The 21,921-nt window shown below is 47.9% G+C and overlaps 1 protein-coding gene across 1 annotated transcript; it reads left to right on the top strand.

Annotated features, from left to right (window-relative positions):
* Positions 1–319: 319 nt before the first annotated feature.
* Positions 320–20,214, top strand: LOC139569199 (dynactin subunit 5). Its single transcript, XM_071390960.1, has 6 exons — positions 320–470; positions 1,905–1,973; positions 7,101–7,219; positions 10,263–10,374; positions 18,841–18,943; positions 19,343–20,214. The coding sequence occupies exons 1-6, from the start codon at positions 423–425 to the stop codon at positions 19,438–19,440; spliced, it is 549 nt and encodes a 182-aa protein (XP_071247061.1). The 5' UTR covers positions 320–422; the 3' UTR covers positions 19,441–20,214.
* The last annotated feature ends 1,707 nt before the right edge of the window (positions 20,215–21,921 follow it).

Below are 21,921 nucleotides of genomic sequence, written 5' to 3'. Positions count from 1 at the left end.
CCGATATTTAATATGATTGTGTTTTTCTTTATTCACTATAACGTCATTATAATGCTTTCCCGTATGTTTTCTTATTTCATTAAATTGGAATTATGTAAAAATGGTGACTGGTTGAATTTTGTCGCAACATCGGGTAACCGATCTAGGTATTACATTCTATGCGTAAGACATGACTAATCCCCAGAACAAAAAAACAAACAATTATATTAAATTTCGTCGATCATTAACAATGATGCTAATTCTTTAACACACATATTTTAATTTTAGTTGAATATTACTTATTATTTGTGAGCGGAAGATCTTTCCATCGATGTTGTAGTGCTCTGCTAGTATGGTCTGAAGGGAGCGGTTGACAACAGAGCGAAACAAACCTCATCAACTCGTTTTCTGTATATTTAAAACAACAACTAAAATTTACAATCATGGAATTGTGTGAGATACTGTACAACAAGGCGGAATACATTGAAACGGTAATCTTCTGTAGCCAAGCTTCTATTCGGTTGTTTATTTGACTAGATAACGTTAACGATTAGCAAGTTAGCTAGCTAACTAGTGTTTTAGCTCATTGAATTTACACTGAGTATACCAAACATTATAAACACCTTCCTAATATGGAGTTGGACCTCTTGTTGCCCTCATAAAATCCTCAGTTCGTCAGGGGAATGGACTACAAGGTGTCGAAAGCGTTCCACAGGGATGCTGGCCCATGTTGACCCCAATGCTTCCCCACAGTTGTGTCAAGTTGGCTGGATGTCCTTTTGGTTGTGGACCATTCTTGATACACACGGGGAAACTGTTGAGCGTGAAAAACCCAGCAACGTTGCAGTTCTTGACACAAACCGGTGCGCCTGGCACCTACTACCAAACCCCGTTCAAAGGCACTTCAATATTTTTGTCTTGCCCATTCACCCTCTGAATGGCACACAATCCATGTCTCAAATCCTTCTTTAACCTGTCTCCTCCCCTTCATCTACACTGATTGAAGTGGATTTAACAAGTGACATCAATAAGGGATCGTAGCTTTCACCTGGATTCACCTGGTCAGTCTACCTCATGGAAAGAGCAGGTGTTCTTAATGTTTTGTATATTCAGTGTATATACAGTGCACAGTCAATGCACTGAACGATCATTGCTAGCTAGGTCACTTAGCCAGCTAGCTAGGTCACTTAGCCAGCTAGCTAGGTCATTAAGCCAGCTAGCTAGGTCACTTAGCCAGCTAGCTAGGCCACTTAGCCAGCTAGCTAGGTCACTTAAATAGCTTGCTAGGCCACTTAGCCATCTAGCTAGGTCACTTAACCAGCTAGCTAGGTCACTTAGCCAGCTAGCTAGGTCATTTAGCCAGCTAGCTAGGTCACTTAGCCATCTAGCTAGGTCACTTAGCCAGCTAGCTAGGTCACTTAGCCAGCTAGCTAGGTCACTTAGACAGCTTGCTAGGCCACTTAACCAGCTAGCTAGGTCACTTAGCCAGCTAGCTAGGTCACTTAGCAAGCTAGCTAGGCCACTTAGCCATCTAGCTAGGTCACTTAGCCAGCTAGCTAGGTCACTTAGCCAGCTAGCTAGGCCACTTAGACAGCTTGCTGGGCCACTTAGCCATCTAGCTAGGTCACTTAGCCAGCTAGCTAGGTCACTTAGCCAGCTAGCTAGGCCACTTAGCCATCTAGCTGGGTCACTTAGCCAGCTAGCTGGGTCACTTAGCCAGCTAGCTAGGTCACTTAGCCAGCTAGCTAGGCCACTTAGCCAGCTAGCTAGGTCACTTAGCCAGCTAGCTAGCCAGCTGAATTGCAGTTAGACCATTTCTTGACAAGGCACCGATTACAGTTAGCATCAGTCGTTGGTCTTGTAAACCTGTAGCTAAGTCAGCACCGTTTATACCAACTGATCAGCGTGTCCACTGTCCCTCTCAGGCGTCTGGTAACAAAGTGAGCAGGCAGTCGGTGCTGTGCGGCAGTCAGAACATCGTCCTCAACGGCAAGGTAAGTAACAACAAGCTATACCGGTATTACACCATGAGATGGGGCCAGTTGGTGTTATATTCATTACGTTCATTATACAGGTATTACACCATGAGATGGGCCAGTTGGTGTTATATTCATTACGTTCATTATACAGGTATTACACCATGAGATGGGGCCAGTTGGTGCTATATTCATTACGTTAACTATACAGGTATTACACCATGAGATGGGCCAGTTGGTGCTATATTCATTACGTTCACTATACAGGTATTACACCATGAGATGGGGCCAGTTGGTGCTATATTCATTACGTTCACTATACAGGTATTACACCATGAGATGGGGCCAGTTGGTGCTATATTCATTACGTTAACTATACCGGTATTACACCATAAGATGGGCCAGTTGGTGCTATATTCATTACGTTCACTATACAGGTATTACACCATGAGATGGGGCCAGTTGGTGCTATATTCATTATGTTCACTATGCAGGTATTACACCATGAGATGGGGCCAGTTGGTGCTATATTCATTACGTTCACTATACCGGTATTACACCATGAGATGGGGCCAGTTGGTGCTATATTCATTACGTTCACTATACCGGTATTACACCATGAGATGGGGCCAGTTGGTGCTATATTCATTACGTTCACTATACAGGTATTACACCATGAGATGGGGCCAGTTGGTGCTATATTCATTATGTTCACTATGCAGGTATTACACCATGAGATGGGGCCAGTTGGTGCTATATTCATTACGTTCACTATACAGGTATTACACCATGAGATGGGGCCAGTTGGTGCTATATTCATTACGTTCACTATACAGGTATTACACCATGAGATGGGCCAGTTGGTGCTATATTCATTATGTTCACTATGCAGGTATTACACCATGAGATGGGGCCAGTTGGTGCTATATTCATTATGTTCACTATGCAGGTATTACACCATGAGATGGGGCCAGTTGGTGCTATATTCATTACGTTCACTATACCGGTATTACACCATGAGATGGGGCCAGTTGGTGCTATATTCATTACGTTCACTATACCGGTATTACACCATGAGATGGGGCCAGTTGGTGCTATATTCATTACGTTCACTATACCGGTATTACACCATGAGATGGGGCCAGTTGGTGCTATATTCATTACGTTCACTATACAGGTATTACACCATGAGATGGGGCCAGTTGGTGCTATATTCATTACGTTCACTATACAGGTATTACACCATGAGATGGGGCCAGTTGGTGCTATATTCATTACGTTCACTATACCGGTATTACACCATGAGATGGGCCAGTTGGTGCTATATTCATTACGTTCACTATACAGGTATTACACCATGAGATGGGGCCAGTTGGTGGTATATTCATTATGTTCACTATACCGGTATTACACCATGAGATGGGCCAGTTGGTGCTATATTCATTACGTTCACTATACCGGTATTACACCATGAGATGGGCCAGTTGGTGCTATATTCATTACGTTCACTATACAGGTATTACACCATGAGATGGGGCCAGTTGGTGCTATATTCATTACGTTCACTATACCGGTATTACACCATGAGATGGGCCAGTTGGTGCTATATTCATTACGTTCACTATACAGGTATTACACCATGAGATGGGGCCAGTTGGTGGTATATTCATTATGTTCACTATACCGGTATTACACCATGAGATGGGCCAGTTGGTGCTATATTCATTACGTTCACTATGCAGGTATTACACCATGAGATGGGCCAGTTGGTGCTATATTCATTACGTTCACTATACAGGTATTACACCATGAGATGGGGCCAGTTGGTGGTATATTCATTATGTTCACTATACCGGTATTACACCATGAGATGGGGCCAGTTGGTGGTATATTCATTATGTTCACTATACCGGTATTACACCATGAGATGGGGCCAGTTGGTGGTATATTCATTATGTTCACTATACCGGTATTACACCATGAGATGGGCCAGTTGGTGCTATATTCATTACGTTCACTATACAGGTATTACACCATGAGATGGGGCCAGTTGGTGGTATATTCATTATGTTCACTATACCGGTATTACACCATGAGATGGGCCAGTTGGTGCTATATTCATTACGTTCACTATGCAGGTATTACACCATGAGATGGGCCAGTTGGTGATATATTCATTATGTTCACTATACAGGTATTACACCATGAGATGGGGCCAGTTGGTGCTATATTCATTACGTTCACTGTACCGGTATTACACCATGAGATGGGGCCAGTTGGTGATATATTCATTACGTTCACTATACAGGTATTACACCATGAGATGGGGCCAGTTGGTGATATATTCATTACGTTCACTATACAGGTATTACACCATGAGATGGGCCAGTTGGTGCTATAGTCATTATGTTCACTATACAGGTATTACACCATGAGATGGGCCAGTTGGTGCTATATTCATTACGTTCACTATACCGGTATTACACCATGAGATGGGGCAGTTGGTGCTATATTCATTATGTTCACTATACCGGTATTACACCATGAGATGGGGCCAGTTGGTGCTATATTCATTATGTTCACTATACAGGTATTACACCATGAGATGGGCCAGTTGGTGCTATATTCATTACGTTCACTATACAGGTATTACACCATGAGATGGGGCCAGTTGGTGCTATATTCATTATGTTCACTATACCGGTATTACACCATGAGATGGGCCAGTTGGTGCTATATTCATTACGTTCACTATACAGGTATTACACCATGAGATGGGGCCAGTTGGTGCTATATTCATTACGTTCACTATACCGGTATTACACCATGAGATGGGCCAGTTGGTGCTATATTCATTATGTTCACTATACAGGTATTACACCATGAGATGGGCCAGTTGGTGCTATATTCATTACGTTCACTATACAGGTATTACACCATGAGATGGGCCAGTTGGTGCTATATTCATTACGTTCACTATACCGGTATTACACCATGAGATGGGCCAGTTGGTGCTATATTCATTACGTTCACTATACCGGTATTACACCATGAGATGGGGCCAGTTGGTGCTATATTCATTATGTTCACTATACCGGTATTACACCATGAGATGGGCCAGTTGGTGCTATATTCATTATGTTCACTATACCGGTATTACACCATGAGATGGGGCCAGTTGGTGCTATATTCATTATGTTCACTATACCGGTATTACACCATGAGATGGGGCCAGTTGGTGCTATATTCATTACGTTCACTATACCGGTATTACACCATGAGATGGGCCAGTTGGTGCTATATTCATTACGTTCACTATACCGGTATTACACCATGAGATGGGGCCAGTTGGTGCTATATTCATTACGTTCACTATACCGGTATTACACCATGAGATGGGGCCAGTTGGTGCTATATTCATTATGTTCACTATACCGGTATTACACCATGAGATGGGGCCAGTTGGTGCTATATTCATTACGTTCACTATACCGGTATTACTCCATGAGATGGGCCAGTTGGTGGTATATTCATTACGTTCACTATACCGGTATTACACCATGAGATGGGCCAGTTGGTGCTATATTCATTATGTTCACTATACAGGTATTACACCATGAGATGGGCCAGTTGGTGCTATATTCATTATGTTCACTATACCGGTATTACACCATGAGATGGGGCCAGTTGGTGCTATATTCATTATGTTCACTATGCAGGTATTACACCATGAGATGGGGCCAGTTGGTGCTATATTCATTACGTTCACTATACCGGTATTACACCATGAGATGGGGCCAGTTGGTGCTATATTCATTATGTTCACTATGCAGGTATTACACCATGAGATGGGGCCAGTTGGTGCTATATTCATTACGTTCACTATACCGGTATTACACCATGAGATGGGGCCAGTTGGTGCTATATTCATTACGTTCACTATACAGGTATTACACCATGAGATGGGGCCAGTTGGTGCTATATTCATTACGTTCACTATACCGGTATTACACCATGAGATGGGGCCAGTTGGTGCTATATTCATTACGTTCACTATACAGGTATTACACCATGAGATGGGCCAGTTGGTGGTATATTCATTACGTTCACTATACCGGTATTACACCATGAGATGGGGCCAGTTGGTGGTATATTCATTACGTTCACTATACAGGTATTACACCATGAGATGGGCCAGTTGGTGCTATATTCATTACGTTCACTATACAGGTATTACACCATGAGATGGGGCCAGTTGGTGATATATTCATTATGTTCACTATACAGGTATAAACCATGAGATGGGGCCAGTTGGTGCTATATTCATTACGTTCACTATACAGGTATTACACCATGAGATGGGGCCAGTTGGTGCTATATTCATTACGTTCACTATACAGGTATTACACCATGAGATGGGGCCAGTTGGTGCTATATTCATTATGTTCACTATACAGGTATTACACCATGAGATGGGCCAGTTGGTGCTATATTCATTATGTTCACTATACAGGTATTACACCATGAGATGGGGCCAGTTGGTGCTATATTCATTACGTTCACTATACAGGTATAAACCATGATTTTCCCTCCCTGTCTGTCTGTCTCCCTCCCTGTCTGTCTACCTCCCTGTCTGTCTACCTCCCTGTCTGTCTCCCTCCCTCCCTGTTTACCTCCCTGTCTGTCTCCCTGTCTGTCTGTCTCCCTCCCTGTCTGTCTACCTCCCTGTCTGTCTACCTCCCTGTCTGTCTCCCTCCCTCCCTGTTTACCTCCCTGTCTGTCTCCCTCCCTGTCTGTCTCCCTCCCTGTCTATCTCCCTCCCTCTCTGTGTCACCCTGCTTCCCTGTCTGTCGCCCTCCCTGTCTGTCTCCCTCCCTGTCTGTCTCCCTCCCTGTCTGTCTCCCTCCCTGTCTGTCTGTCTCCCTCACTGTCTGTCTCCCTCCCTCCCTGTCTGTCTCCCTCACTGTCTGTCTCCCTCCCTGTTTATCTACCTCCCTGTTTATCTTCCTCCCTGTCTATATCCCTCCCTGTCTTGTCTGCCTCCCTGTCTGTCTCCCTCTCTGTCTCCCGCCCTCCCTGTCTGTCTGTCTCTCTGCCTGTCTGTCTGTCTGTCTCCCTTCCTCTGTTCGTCCCTGTCTTTTCCAGACGATAGTAATGAATGACTGTATAATCCGTGGAGACCTGGCCAATGTCAGGGTGGGGAGGCACTGTGTTGTGAAGAGCCGGAGTGTCATTCGACCGCCGTTCAAAAAATTCAGCAAAGGGTGAGTGAGTTCTGCTCAACTTCTTCTAGACCAGGGGTCTCCTCTTCTAGACCAGGGGTCTCCTCTTCTAGACCAGGGGTCTCCTCTTCTAGACCAGGGGTCTCCTTTTCTAGACCAGGGGTCTCCTCTTCTAGACCAGGGGTCTCCTCTCCTAGACCAGGGGTCTCCTCTTCTAGACCAGGGGTCTCATCTTCTAGACCAGGGGTCTCCTCTTCTAGACCAGGAGTCTCCTCTTCTAGACCAGGGGTCTCCTCTTCTAGACCAGGGGTCTCCTCTTCTAGACCAGGGGTCTCCTTTTCTAGACCAGGGGTCTCCTCTTCTAGACCAGGGGTCTCCTCTTCTAGACCAGGGGTCTCCTCTTCTAGACCAGGGGTCTCCTTTTCTAGACCAGGGGTCTCCTCTTCTAGACCAGGGGTCTCCTCTCCTAGACCAGGGGTCTCCTCTTCTAGACCAGGGGTCTCATCTTCTAGACCAGGGGTCTCCTCTTCTAGACCAGGAGTCTCCTCTTCTAGACCAGGGGTCTCCTCTTCTAGTTCAGGGGTCTCCTCTTCTAGACCAGGGGTCTCCTCTTCTAGACCAGGGGTCTCCAACCTTTTCTAGACCAGGGGTCTCCAACCTTTTCTAGACCAGGGATCTCCAACCTTTTCTAGACCAGGGGTCTCCAACCTTTTCTAGATCAGGAGTCTCCTCTTCTAGACCAGGGGTCTCCAACCTTTTCTAGACCAGGGGTCTCCAACCTTTTCTAGACCAGGGGTCTCCTCTTCTAGACCAGGGGTCTCCTTTTCTAGACCAGGGGTCTCCAACCTTTTCTAGACCAGGGGTCTCCTCTTCTAGACCAGGGGTCTCCAACCTTTTCTAGACCAGGAGTCTCCTCTTCTAGACCAGGGGTCTCCTCTTCTAGACCAGGGGTCTCCAACCTTTTCTAGACCAGGGGTCTCCTCTTCTAGACCAGGGGTCTCCTCTTCTAGACCAGGGGTCTCCTTTTCTAGACCAGGAGTCTCCTCTTCTAGACCAGGGGTCTCCTCTTCTAGACCAGGGGTCTCCTCTTCTAGACCAGGGGTCTCCTCTTCTAGACCAGGGGTCTCCAACCTTTTCTAGACCAGGGCTCTCCTCTTCTAGACCAGGGGTCTCCAACCTTTTCTAGACTAGGGGTCTCCAACCTTTTCTAGATCAGGAGTCTCCTCTTCTAGACCAGGGGTCTCCAACCTTTTCTAGATCAGGAGTCTCCTCTTCTAGACCAGGGGTCTCCAACCTTTTCTAGACCAGGAGTCTCCAACCTCTTCTAGACCAGGGGTCTCCTCTTCTAGACCAGGGGTCTCCAACCTTTTCTAGACCAGGAGTCTCCTCTTCTAGACCAGGGGTCTCCTCTTCTAGACCAGGGGTCTCCAACCTTTTCTAGACCAGGGCTCTCCTCTTCTAGACCAGGGGTCTCCAACCTTTTCTAGACTAGGGGTCTCCTCTTCTAGACCAGGGGTCTCCAACCTTTTCTAGACCAGGGGTCTCCTCTTCTAGACCAGGGGTCTCCTTTTCTAGACCAGGGGTCTCCTCTTCTAGACCAGGGGTCTCCAACCTTTTCTAGACCAGGGGTCTCCTCTTCTAGACCAGGGGTCTCCTCTTCTAGACCAGGGGTCTCCAACCTCTTCTAGACAAGGGGTCTCCTCTTCTAGACCAGGGGTCTCCTTTTCTAGACCAGGGGTCTCCTTTTCTAGACCAGGGGTCTCCTCTTCTAGACCAGGGGTCTCCTCTTCTAGACCAGGGGTCTCCTCTTCTAGACCAGGGGTCTCCAACCTTTTCTAGACCAGGGGTCTCCTCTTCTAGACCAGGGGTCTCCAACCTTTTCTAGACTAGGGGTCTCCAACCTTTTCTAGACCAGGGGTCTCCTCTTCTAGACCAGGGGTCTCCTCTTCTAGACCAGGGGTCTCCAACCTCTTCTAGACCAGGGGTATCGTCTTCTAGACCAGGGGTCTCCTCTTCTAGACCAGGGGTCTCCTCTTCTAGACCAGGGGTCTCCAACCTTTTCTAGACCAGGGGTCTCCTCTTCTAGACCAGGGGTCTCCAACCTTTTCTAGACCAGGGGTCTCCTCTTCTAGACCAGGGGTCTCCAACCTTTTCTAGACCAGGGGTCTCCAACCTTTTCTAGACCAGGGGTCTCCTCTTCTAGACCAGGGGTCTCCTCTTCTAGACCAGGGGTCTCCTCTTCTAGACCAGGGGTCTCCAACCTTTTCTAGACCAGGGGTCTCCTCTTCTAGACCAGGGGTCTCCAACCTTTTCTAGACCAGGGGTCTCCAACCTTTTCTAGACCAGGGGTCTCCTCTTCTAGACCAGGGGTCTCCAACATTTTCTAGACTAGGGGTCTCCTCTTCTAGACCAGGGGTCTCCTCTTCTAGACCAGGGGTCTCCAACCTCTTCTAGACCAGGGGTCTCCTCTTCTAGACCAGGGGTCTCCTCTTCTAGACCAGGGGTCTCCAACCTTTTCTAGACCAGGGGTCTCCTCTTCTAGACCAGGGGTCTCCAACCTTTTCTAGACCAGGGGTCTCCTCTTCTAGACCAGGGGTCTCCAACCTTTTCTAGACCAGGGGTCTCCTCTTCTAGACCAGGGGTCTCCAACCTTTTCTAGAATGAGCTACTTTAAAAAATGAAACATGTCGCGAGCGACAATTCTTTTTTTATTTTCTAGCTTTCAAATAGCAACATTGTTCTGTTCTCTTCTACCCGGCAACAACTCTTCCCAGGGTCCTCGGTGAACAAGAGATGTGTTTTCTGTCAATATAACTGGTCAAATAATGGTTAATAAACAGTATCTGGTACGATAGTCCACATAATATTCTCTTTTTCTATTTTCTGTTGTATTTTTCGTGATTTTAGCATTTTTTTCTGTTTGAAGAAACAGCAACAACAAAACCCCCAAATCCCCTGAGTCCATGTCGATGCTTAAATCACATCATGATGTATTTGTGTATGTTCACATTCAACATCCAGTGTAGCAGGTCTCTGTGGTCTGACCTCTGACCCCTTGTCCTCTGCCCGCCCCCTCCTCCTCCAGAGTGGCCTTCTTCCCGCTGCACATCGGAGACCATGTGTTCATAGAGGAGGACTGTGTGGTGAACGCTGCTCAGATCGGATCTTACGTACACATCGGGAAGAACTGTGTCATCGTGAGTTACACACACACACAGACACACACACACACACACACACACACACACACACACACACACACACACACACACACACACACACACACACACAGTTACACAGAGTCACACAGTTACACACACTGAGTCACAGACAGTCACACACAGAGTCACACACACAGTTACACACACACACAGTCACACACAGAGTTACACACACAGTCACACACACACAGAGTTACACACACACACTGGCTGAGGGAACGTTCAGGTCCTAAATCTGGGCCATGTGATGCTTGGAACGACAACATTTCACTGGCTAGCGGGCTAGTTGGGTCCATGTTCTACTAGTCTGGTCTGAACAGTACTAGCCTCTGGCTAGCGGGCTAGTTGGGTCCATGTTCTACTAGTCTGGTCTGAACAGTACTAGTCTCTGTCTAGTTGGGTCCATGTTCTACTAGCCTGGTCTGAACAGTGCTAGTCTCTGTCTAGTTGGGTCCATGTTCTACTAGTCTGGTCTGAACAGTACTAGTCTCTGTCTAGTTGGGGTCCATGTTCTACTAGCCTGGTCTGAACAGTGCTAGCCTCTGGCTAGTTGGGTCCATGTTCTACTAGTCTCGTCTGAACAGTCCTAGTCTCTGGCTAGTTGGGTCCATGTTCTACTAGTCTGGTCTGAACAGTCCTAGTCTCTGTCTAGAAGGCTAGTTGGGTCCATGTTCTACTAGCCTGGTCTGAACAGTGCTAGTCTCTGGCTAGCGGGGTCCATGTTCTACTAGCCTGGTCTGAACAGTCCTAGTCTCTGGCTAGAAGGCTAGTTGGGTCCATGTTCTACTAGCCTGGTCTGAACAGTGCTAGTCTCTGGCTAGCGGGGTCCATGTTCTACTAGCCTGGTCTGAACAGTCCTAGTCTCTGGCTAGAAGGCTAGTTGGGTCCATGTTCTACTAGCCTGGTCTGAACAGTACTAGTCTCTGGCTAGCGGGCTAGTTGGGTCCATGTTCTACTAGCCTGGTCTGAACAGTCCTAGCCTCTGGCTAGCGGGCTAGTTGGGTCCATGTTCTACTAGCCTGGTCTGAACAGTGCTAGCCTCTGGCTAGCGGGCTAGTTGGGTCCATGTTCTACTAGTCTGGTCTGAACAGTACTAGTCTCTGTCTAGTTGGGTCCATGTTCTACTAGCCTGGTCTGAACAGTGCTAGTCTCTGTCTAGTTGGGTCCATGTTCTACTAGTCTGGTCTGAACAGTACTAGTCTCTGTCTAGTTGGGGTCCATGTTCTACTAGCCTAGTCTGAACAGTGCTAGCCTCTGGCTAGTTGGGTCCATGTTCTACTAGTCTCGTCTGAACAGTCCTAGTCTCTGGCTAGTTGGGTCCATGTTCTACTAGTCTGGTCTGAACAGTCCTAGTCTCTGTCTAGAAGGCTAGTTGGGTCCATGTTCTACTAGCCTGGTCTGAACAGTGCTAGTCTCTGGCTAGCGGGGTCCATGTTCTACTAGCCTGGTCTGAACAGTCCTAGTCTCTGGCTAGAAGGCTAGTTGGGTCCATGTTCTACTAGCCTGGTCTGAACAGTGCTAGTCTCTGGCTAGCGGGGTCCATGTTCTACTAGCCTGGTCTGAACAGTCCTAGTCTCTGGCTAGAAGGCTAGTTGGGTCCATGTTCTACTAGCCTGGTCTGAACAGTACTAGTCTCTGGCTAGCGGGCTAGTTGGGTCCATGTTCTACTAGCCTGGTCTGAACAGTCCTAGCCTCTGGCTAGCGGGCTAGTTGGGTCCATGTTCTACTAGCCTGGTCTGAACAGTGCTAGCCTCTGGCTAGCGGGCTAGTTGGGTCCATGTTCTACTAGCCTGGTCTGAACAGTGCTAGTCTCTGGCTAGCGGGCTAGTTGGGTCCATGTTCTACTAGCCTGGTCTGAACAGTCCTAGTCTCTGGCTAGTTGGGTCCATGTTCTACTAGCCTGGTCTGAACAGTGCTAGTCTCTGGCTAGCGGGGTCCATGTTCTACTAGTCTGGTCTGAACAGTACTAGTCTCTGTCTAGTTGGGGTCCATGTTCTACTAGTCTGGTCTGAACAGTACTAGTCTCTGTCTAGTTGGGGTCCATGTTCTACTAGTCTGGTTTGAACAGTGCTAGTCTCTGTCTAGTTGGGGTCCATGTTCTACTAGCCTGGTCTGAACAGTACTAGTCTCTGGCTAGCGGGGTCCATGTTCTACTAGTCTGGTCTGAACAGTACTAGTCTCTGTCTAGTTGGGTCCATGTTCTACTAGTCTGGTCTGAACAGTCCTAGTCTCTGGCTAGTTGGGTCCATGTTCTACTAGCCTGGTCTGAACAGTGCTAGTCTCTGGCTAGCGGGGTCCATGTTCTACTAGTCTGGTCTGAACAGTACTAGTCTCTGTCTAGTTGGGGTCCATGTTCTACTAGTCTGGTCTGAACAGTACTAGTCTCTGTCTAGTTGGGGTCCATGTTCTACTAGTCTGGTTTGAACAGTACTAGTCTCTGTCTAGTTGGGGTCCATGTTCTACTAGCCTGGTCTGAACAGTACTAGTCTCTGTCTAGTTGGGGTCCATGTTCTACTAGTCTGGTCTGAACAGTACTAGTCTCTGTGTAGTTGGGGTCCATGTTCTACTAGTCTGGTCTGAACAGTACTAGTCTCTGTCTAGTTGGGGTCCATGTTCTACTAGTCTGGTCTGAACAGTACTAGTCTCTGTCTAGTTGGGGTCCATGTTCTACTAGCCTGGTCTGAACAGTACTAGTCTCTGTCTAGTTGGGGTCCATGTTCTACTAGTCTGGTTTGAACAGTACTAGTCTCTGTCTAGTTGGGTCCATGTTCTACTAGCCTGGTCTGAACAGTGCTAGTCTCTGTCTAGTTGGGTCCATGTTCTACTAGTCTGGTCTGAACAGTACTAGTCTCTGTCTAGTTGGGGTCCATGTTCTACTAGCCTGGTCTGAACAGTACTAGTCTCTGGCTAGTTGGGTCCATGTTCTACTAGCCTGGTCTGAACAGTGCTAGCCTCTGGCTAGTTGGGTCCATGTTCTACTAGTCTCGTCTGAACAGTCCTAGTCTCTGGCTAGTTGGGTCCATGTTCTACTAGTCTGGTCTGAACAGTCCTAGTCTCTGTCTAGAAGGCTAGTTGGGTCCATGTTCTACTAGCCTGGTCTGAACAGTGCTAGTCTCTGGCTAGCGGGGTCCATGTTCTACTAGCCTCGTCTGAACAGTCCTAGTCTCTGGCTAGAAGGCTAGTTGGGTCCATGTTCTACTAGCCTGGTCTGAACAGTGCTAGTCTCTGGCTAGCGGGGTCCATGTTCTACTAGCCTGGTCTGAACAGTCCTAGTCTCTGGCTAGAAGGCTAGTTGGGTCCATGTTCTACTAGCCTGGTCTGAACAGTACTAGTCTCTGGCTAGCGGGCTAGTTGGGTCCATGTTCTACTAGCCTGGTCTGAACAGTCCTAGCCTCTGGCTAGCGGGCTAGTTGGGTCCATGTTCTACTAGCCTGGTCTGAACAGTGCTAGCCTCTGGCTAGCGGGCTAGTTGGGTCCATGTTCTACTAGCCTGGTCTGAACAGTGCTAGTCTCTGGCTAGCGGGCTAGTTGGGTCCATGTTCTACTAGCCTGGTCTGAACAGTCCTAGTCTCTGGCTAGTTGGGTCCATGTTCTACTAGCCTGGTCTGAACAGTGCTAGTCTCTGGCTAGCGGGGTCCATGTTCTACTAGTCTGGTCTGAACAGTACTAGTCTCTGTCTAGTTGGGGTCCATGTTCTACTAGTCTGGTCTGAACAGTACTAGTCTCTGTCTAGTTGGGGTCCATGTTCTACTAGTCTGGTCTGAACAGTACTAGTCTCTGTCTAGTTGGGGTCCATGTTCTACTAGTCTGGTCTGAACAGTACTAGTCTCTGTCTAGTTGGGGTCCAGGTTCTACTAGTCTGGTTTGAACAGTACTAGTCTCTGTCTAGTTGGGATCCATGTTCTACTAGCCTGGTCTGAACAGTGCTAGTCTCTGGCTAGCGGGGTCCATGTTCTACTAGTCTGGTCTGAACAGTACTAGTCTCTGTCTAGTTGGGGTCCATGTTCTACTAGTCTGAACAGTGCTAGTCTCTGGCTAGCGGGGTCCATGTTCTACTAGCCTGGTCTGAACAGTCCTAGTCTCTGGCTAGTTGGGTCCATGTTCTACTAGCCTGGTCTGAACAGTACTAGTCTCTGGCTAGTTGGGTCCATGTTCTACTAGCCTGGTCTGAACAGTGCTAGCCTCTGGCTAGTTGGGTCCATGTTCTACTAGTCTCGTCTGAACAGTCCTAGTCTCTGGCTAGTTGGGTCCATGTTCTACTAGTCTGGTCTGAACAGTCCTAGTCTCTGTCTAGAAGGCTAGTTGGGTCCATGTTCTACTAGCCTGGTCTGAACAGTGCTAGTCTCTGGCTAGCGGGGTCCATGTTCTACTAGCCTCGTCTGAACAGTCCTAGTCTCTGGCTAGAAGGCTAGTTGGGTCCATGTTCTACTAGCCTGGTCTGAACAGTGCTAGTCTCTGGCTAGCGGGGTCCATGTTCTACTAGCCTGGTCTGAACAGTCCTAGTCTCTGGCTAGAAGGCTAGTTGGGTCCATGTTCTACTAGCCTGGTCTGAACAGTACTAGTCTCTGGCTAGCGGGCTAGTTGGGTCCATGTTCTACTAGCCTGGTCTGAACAGTCCTAGCCTCTGGCTAGCGGGCTAGTTGGGTCCATGTTCTACTAGCCTGGTCTGAACAGTGCTAGCCTCTGGCTAGCGGGCTAGTTGGGTCCATGTTCTACTAGCCTGGTCTGAACAGTGCTAGTCTCTGGCTAGCGGGCTAGTTGGGTCCATGTTCTACTAGCCTGGTCTGAACAGTCCTAGTCTCTGGCTAGTTGGGTCCATGTTCTACTAGCCTGGTCTGAACAGTGCTAGTCTCTGGCTAGCGGGGTCCATGTTCTACTAGTCTGGTCTGAACAGTACTAGTCTCTGTCTAGTTGGGGTCCATGTTCTACTAGTCTGGTCTGAACAGTACTAGTCTCTGTCTAGTTGGGGTCCATGTTCTACTAGTCTGGTCTGAACAGTACTAGTCTCTGTCTAGTTGGGGTCCATGTTCTACTAGTCTGGTCTGAACAGTACTAGTCTCTGTCCAGTTGGGGTCCATGTTCTACTAGTCTGGTTTGAACAGTACTAGTCTCTGTCTAGTTGGGGTCCATGTTCTACTAGCCTGGTCTGAACAGTGCTAGTCTCTGGCTAGCGGGGTCCATGTTCTACTAGTCTGGTCTGAACAGTACTAGTCTCTGTCTAGTTGGGGTCCATGTTCTACTAGTCTGAACAGTGCTAGTCTCTGGCTAGCGGGGTCCATGTTCTACTAGCCTGGTCTGAACAGTCCTAGTCTCTGGCTAGTTGGGTCCATGTTCTACTAGCCTGGTCTGAACAGTGCTAGTCTCTGGCTAGCGGGGTCCATGTTCTACTAGTCTGGTCTGAACAGTACTAGTCTCTGTCTAGTTGGGGTCCATGTTCTACTAGTCTGGTTTGAACAGTACTAGTCTCTGTCTAGTTGGGGTCCATGTTCTACTAGCCTGGTCTGAACAGTACTAGTCTCTGTCTAGTTGGGGTCCATGTTCTACTAGTCTGGTCTGAACAGTACTAGTCTCTGTCTAGTTGGGGTCCATGTTCTACTAGTCTGGTCTGAACAGTGCTAGTCTCTGTGTAGTTGGGGTCCATGTTCTACTAGTCTGGTCTGAACAGTACTAGTCTCTGTCTAGTTGGGGTCCATGTTCTACTAGTCTGGTCTGAACAGTACTAGTCTCTGTCTAGTTGGGGTCCATGTTCTACTAGCCTGGTCTGAACAGTACTAGTCTCTGTCTAGTTGGGGTCCATGTTCTACTAGTCTGGTTTGAACAGTACTAGTCTCTGTCTAGTTGGGTCCATGTTCTACTAGCCTGGTCTGAACAGTACTAGTCTCTGTCTAGTTGGGGTTCATGTTCTACTAGTCTGGTCTGAACAGTACTAGTCTCTGTCTAGTTGGGGTCCATGTTCTACTAGCCTGGTCTGAACAGTACTAGTCTCTGTCTAGTTGGGGTCCATGTTCTACTAGTCTGGTCTGAACAGTACTAGTCTCTGTCTAGTTGGGTCCATGTTCTACTAGCCTGGTCTGAACAGTACTAGTCTCTGTCTAGTTGGGGTCCATGTTCTACTAGTCTGGTCTGAACAGTACTAGTCTCTGTCTAGTTGGGGTCCATGTTCTACTAGTCTGGTCTGAACAGTACTAGTCTCTGTCTAGTTGGGGTCCATGTTCTACTAGTCTGGTCTGAACAGTACTAGTCTCTGTCTAGTTGGGTCCATGTTCTACTAGTCTGAACAGTACTAGTCTCTGTCTAGTTGGTTCCATGTTCTACTAGTCTGGTCTGAACAGTACTAGTCTCTGTCTAGTTGGGGTCCATGTTCTACTAGTCTGGTCTGAACAGTACTAGTCTCTGTCTAGTTGGGTCCATGTTCTACTAGTCTGGTCTGAACAGTGCTAGTCTCTGTCTAGTTGGGTCCATGTTCTACTAGTCTGGTCTGAACAGTGCTAGCCTCTGTCTAGTTGGGGTCCATGTTCTACTAGTCTGGTCTGAACAGTGCTAGCCTCTGGCTAGTTGGGTCCATGTTCTACTAGTCTGGTCTGAACAGTGCTAGCCTCTGGCTAGTTGGGTCCATGTTCTACTAGTCTGGTCTGAACAGTGCTAGCCTCTGTCTAGTTGGGTCCATGTTCTACTAGTCTGGTCTGAACAGTGCTAGCCTCTGTCTAGTTGGGTCCATGTTCTACTAGCCTGGTCTGAACAGTACTAGTCTCTGTCTAGTTGGGTCCATGTTCTACTAGTCTGGTCTGAACAGTGCTAGCCTCTGGCTAGTTGGGTCCATGTTCTACTAGTCTGGTCTGAACAGTGCTAGCCTCTGTCTAGTTGGGTCCATGTTCTACTAGCCTGGTCTGAACAGTACTAGTCTCTGTCTAGTTGGGGTCCATGTTCTACTAGTCTGGTCTGAACAGTACTAGTCTCTGTCTAGTTGGGGTTCATGTTCTACTAGTCTGGTCTGAACAGTACTAGTCTCTGTCTAGTTGGGGTCCATGTTCTACTAGTCTGGTCTGAACAGTACTAGTCTCTGTCTAGTTGGGGTCCATGTTCTACTAGTCTGGTCTGAACAGTACTAGTCTCTGTCTAGTTGGGGTTCATGTTCTACTAGCCTGGTCTGAACAGTTCTAGTCTCTGGCTAGCTTCATTAGATTCCCTGTTACAGGGTAATACATGAGTGTATTCATTACAGGGTAGTCACATGATGGTAGTTTGTTTCATCACATGACGGTGGTGTTCTGTAGAGGTTCTGTTGTGATGTCACAATGGGGGTAGTGTGTTCTGTTCCCATAGAGATCCTATGAAATGTCTTTACTGTGATTCTATGGTTGTCCCCATAGAGATCCTATGAAATGTCTTTACTGTGATTCTATGGTTGTCCCCATAGAGATCCTATGAAATGTCTTTACTGTGATTCTATGGTTGTCCCCATAGAGATCCTATGAAATGTGTTTACTGTGATTCTATGGTTGTCCCCATAGAGATCCTATGAAATGTCTTTAATGTGATTTTATATGTAATTATATGGTTGTCCAATAGGGTACCATACAATTAGAATGATTTTCATTCTAAATCTATTATTCTATGGAGGGTACAGTCACATGACTTTGCCGGGAGTCACTCCTACACTGTCTGGTTGTTAACCCTGTGCCTGGTTGTTAACGCTGTGTCTGGTTGTTAACGCTGTGCCTGGTTGTTAACGCTGTGCCTGGTGGTTAACGCTGTGCCTGGTTGTTAACGCTGTGCCTGGTGGTTAACGCTGTGCCTGGTTGTTAACGCTGTGCCTGGTGGTTAACGCTGTGCCTGGTTGTTAACGCTGTGCCTGGTGGTTAACGCTGTGCCTGGTTGTTAACGCTGTGCCTGGTTGTTAACGCTGTGCCTGGTTGTTAATGCTGTGCCTGGTTGTTAACGCTGTGCCTGGTTGTTAACGCTGTGCCTGGTTGTTAACGCTGTGCCTGGTGGTTAACGCTGTGCCTGGTTGTTAACGCTGTGCCTTGTTGTTAACGCTGTGCCTGGTTGTTAACGCTGTGCCTGGTGGTTAACGCTGTGCCTGGTTGTTAACGCTGTGCCTGGTTGTTAACGCTGTGCCTGGTTGTTAACGCTGTGCCTGGTTGTTAACGCTGTGCCTGGTGGTTAACGCTGTGCCCGGTTGTTAACGCTGTGCCTGGTGGTTAACGCTGTGTCTGGTTGTTAACGCTGTGCCTGGTTGTTAACGCTGTGCCTGGTTGTTAACGCTGTGCCCGGTTGTTAACGCTGTGCCCGGTTGTTAACGCTGTGCCCGGTTGTTAACGCTGTGCCCGGTTGTTAACGCTGTGCCCGGTTGTTAACGCTGTGTGTGTGTGTGTGTGTGTGTGTGTGTGTGTGTGTGTGTGTGTGTGTGTGTGTGTGTGTGTGTGTGTGTGTGTGTTCCAGGGCCGGCGGTGTGTGTTGAAGGATTGCTGTAAGATCCTAGACAACACAGTTCTTCCTCCTGAGACCGTGGTTCCTCCCTTCACCGTGTTCTCAGGATGCCCAGGTCAGAACAAACCTCCTCCTCTTCCTCCCGCCTCTCTCATACCCCCCTCTTCCTCCTCCTCATCTTCCTCCTCATCTCTCTCTCTCCTACCCCCTCCTCCTCATCTTCCTCCTCATCTCTCTCTCTCTCTCTCTGTCTCTCTCTCTCTCTCTGTCTTTCTCTCTCTCTCTCTCTCTCTCTCTCTCTCTCTCTCTCTCTCTCTCTCTCTCCTACCCCCCTCTTCCTCCTCCTTCCCCATACTCCTATTCGATGACATCACTGTTTTGGTACATGTTGAAGCTGGTAAGATGCTGGAGATGCTGAATGAGTCTGAAAAGTGATGGAATTGCTTTTAACTCTTTCAAACTGTTGTCTCTTCCCCCCTCCCCCCTCCTCTTCCTCCTCTTCTCTCTCTCTCAGGTCTGTTTTCAGGAGAGCTTCCAGAATGTACCCAGGACCTGATGATTGATGTGACCAAGAGTTACTACCAGAAATTCCTCTCTCTCAGCCAGATATAAACCCCTTTACCTACCCTACACTACCCTATCCAGATATACCCCCTACCCTACCTTAACCTACCCTACACTGCTCTACCCTACTCTACACGACCCTAGCCTCCACTTCCCAGTCGAGGGCCGTGTCTCAACATTGTAGACCTTAACCTACCCTCATGAAACACCCATTATCCTGATTCAGAGTTGGTTTGAACTGCAGCCCGGTGGAAGTGAGAGGTCTGTCTGTATGTATTGTCGTGCTGTTCATTATTGTCGTCTCTTCATTCCTTATCGACTGAGGCCCTCGATGGGGGGGGGGGGGGGGGTCGACTGAGGCCCCTGGGGGGGGGGGAGGTCGACTGAGGCCCTCGATGGGGGGGGGTCGACTGAGGCCCTCGGGGGGATTCAATCTGATTGCGACGTTGTCAACAGTGCACCTTGTTTTAAAGGTGTTACGTGTTTGACGGAAGATCACATTTTAAGGTAAAACGATGCGTTGGAAATCACCCTTGACGACGTGCAATCAGATTACCCCCCCCCGTACCCCCGTAGCCCCCCCCCCCTAGGTTGACACAGCGCCCCCCCCCCCCCCCCTCCCCCAGCACTGCACTTGTTGTAGTTGATACTAATAAATACATGTTTAAACCAGTGTGTCTGTCTGTTACAAAACACATCAGTAACTGGTCTGGGGGGGCTTGAATTCATACTGTATTATATCTCTGGCTTTGAGAAGGAACGGTTTCATTCTGATTAGTCGGACTCAGTTGCAAAAAAATAAAAAAACATATTAAATATTAAGCACATGTTGCTCTCTGGCGCCATCCTGTGGGGACCGCTGAGAACACAGTCAATATTAAAGACATGTTCCTCTGGCGCCATCCTGTGGGGACTGCTGAGAACACAGTCAATATTAAAGACATGTTCCTCTGGCGCCATCCTGTGGGGACCGCTGAGAACACAGTCAATATTAAAGACATGTTCCTCTGGCGCCATCCTGTGGGGACCGCTGAGAACACAGTCAGTATTAAAGACATGTTCCTCTGGCGCCATCTTGTGGGGACTGCTGAGAACACAGTAAATATTAAAGACATGTTCCTCTGGCGCCATCCTGTGGGGACTGCTGAGAACACAGTAAATATTAAAGACATGTTCCTCTGGCTCCATCCTGTGGGGACTGCTGAGAACACAGTAAATATTAAAGACATGTTCCTCTGGCTCCATCCTGTGGGGACCGCTGAGAACACAGTAAATATTAAAGACATGCTACTCTCTGGCTCCATCTTGTGGGGACTGCTGAGAACACAGTGAATATTAAAGACATGTTGCTCTCTGGCGCCATCCGGTGGGGACTGCTGAGAACACAGTCAATATTAAAGACATGTTGCTCTCTGGCGCCATCCTGTGGGGACTGCTGAGAACACAGTAAATATTATAGACATGTTGCTCTGGCGCCATCCTGTGGGGACTGCTGAGAACACAGTCAATATTAAAGACATGCTACTCTCTGGCTCCATCTTGTGGGGACTGCTGAGAACACAGTGAATATTATAGACATGTTGCTCTCTGGCGCCATCCTGTGGGGACTGCTGAGAACACAGTAAATATTAAAGACATGTTGCTCTCTGGCGCCATCCGGTGGGGACTGCTGAGAACACAGTAAATATTAAAGACATGTTGCTCTCTGGCGCCATCCGGTGGGGACTGCTGAGAACACAGTAAATATTAAAGACATGTTGCTCTCTGGCGCCATCCGGTGGGGACTGCTGAGAACACAGTAAATATTAAAGACATGCTACTCTCTGGCTCCATCTTGTGGGGACTGCTGAGAACACAGTAAATATTATAGACATGTTGCTCTCTGGCGCCATCCTGTGGGGACTGCTGAGAACACAGTCAATATTAAAGACATGTTTCTCTCTGGCTCCATCTTGTGGGGACTGCTGAGAACACAGTCAATATTAAAGACATGTTGCTCTCTGGCGCCATCCGGTGGGGACTGCTGAGAACACAGTCAATATTAAAGACATGTTACTCTCTGGCGCCATCCTGCTGAGAACACAGTAAATATTAAAGACATGTTACTCTCTGGCGCCATCCTGCTGAGAACACAGTAAATATTAAAGACATGTTACTCTCTGGCGCCATCCTGTGGGGACTGCTGAGAACACAGTCAATATTAAAGACATGTTACTCTCTGGCGCCATCCTGTGGGGACTGCTGAGAACACAGTCAATATTAAAGACATGTTGCTCTCTGGCGCCATCTTGTGGGGACTGCTGAGAACACAGTCAATATTAAAGACATGTTACTCTCTGGCGCCATCCGGTGGGGACTGCTGAGAACACAGTCAATATTAAAGACATGTTACTCTCTGGCGCCATCCGGTGGGGACTGCTGAGAACACAGTCAATATTAAAGACATGTTGCTCTCTGGCGCCATCCTGTGGGGACTGCTGAGAACACAGTCAATATTAAAGACATGTTTCTCTCTGGCGCCATCCTGTG

This window comes from Salvelinus alpinus, chromosome 1 (assembly GCF_045679555.1).
Source record: "Salvelinus alpinus chromosome 1, SLU_Salpinus.1, whole genome shotgun sequence".
NCBI lineage: Eukaryota > Metazoa > Chordata > Actinopteri > Salmoniformes > Salmonidae > Salvelinus > Salvelinus alpinus.
The sequence above is the reverse complement of the archived record's forward strand: the minus strand, read 5'-3'. Positions and strand labels throughout refer to the sequence as shown.

What these genes read in the sequence shown, in the direction of transcription:
- LOC139569199 (XM_071390960.1), top strand. Translation starts at nt 423, where the DNA reads ATGGAATTGTGTGAGATACTGTACAACAAGGCGGAATACATTGAAACG. An exon ending in TTCAAAAAATTCAGCAAAGG is followed by an intron (nt 7,220 to 10,262) that starts GTGAGTGAGTTC and finishes CTCCTCCTCCAG; the next exon opens with AGTGGCCTTCTTCCCGCTGC. An exon ending in CGTGTTCTCAGGATGCCCAG is followed by an intron (nt 18,944 to 19,342) that starts GTCAGAACAAAC and finishes TCTCTCTCTCAG; the next exon opens with GTCTGTTTTCAGGAGAGCTT.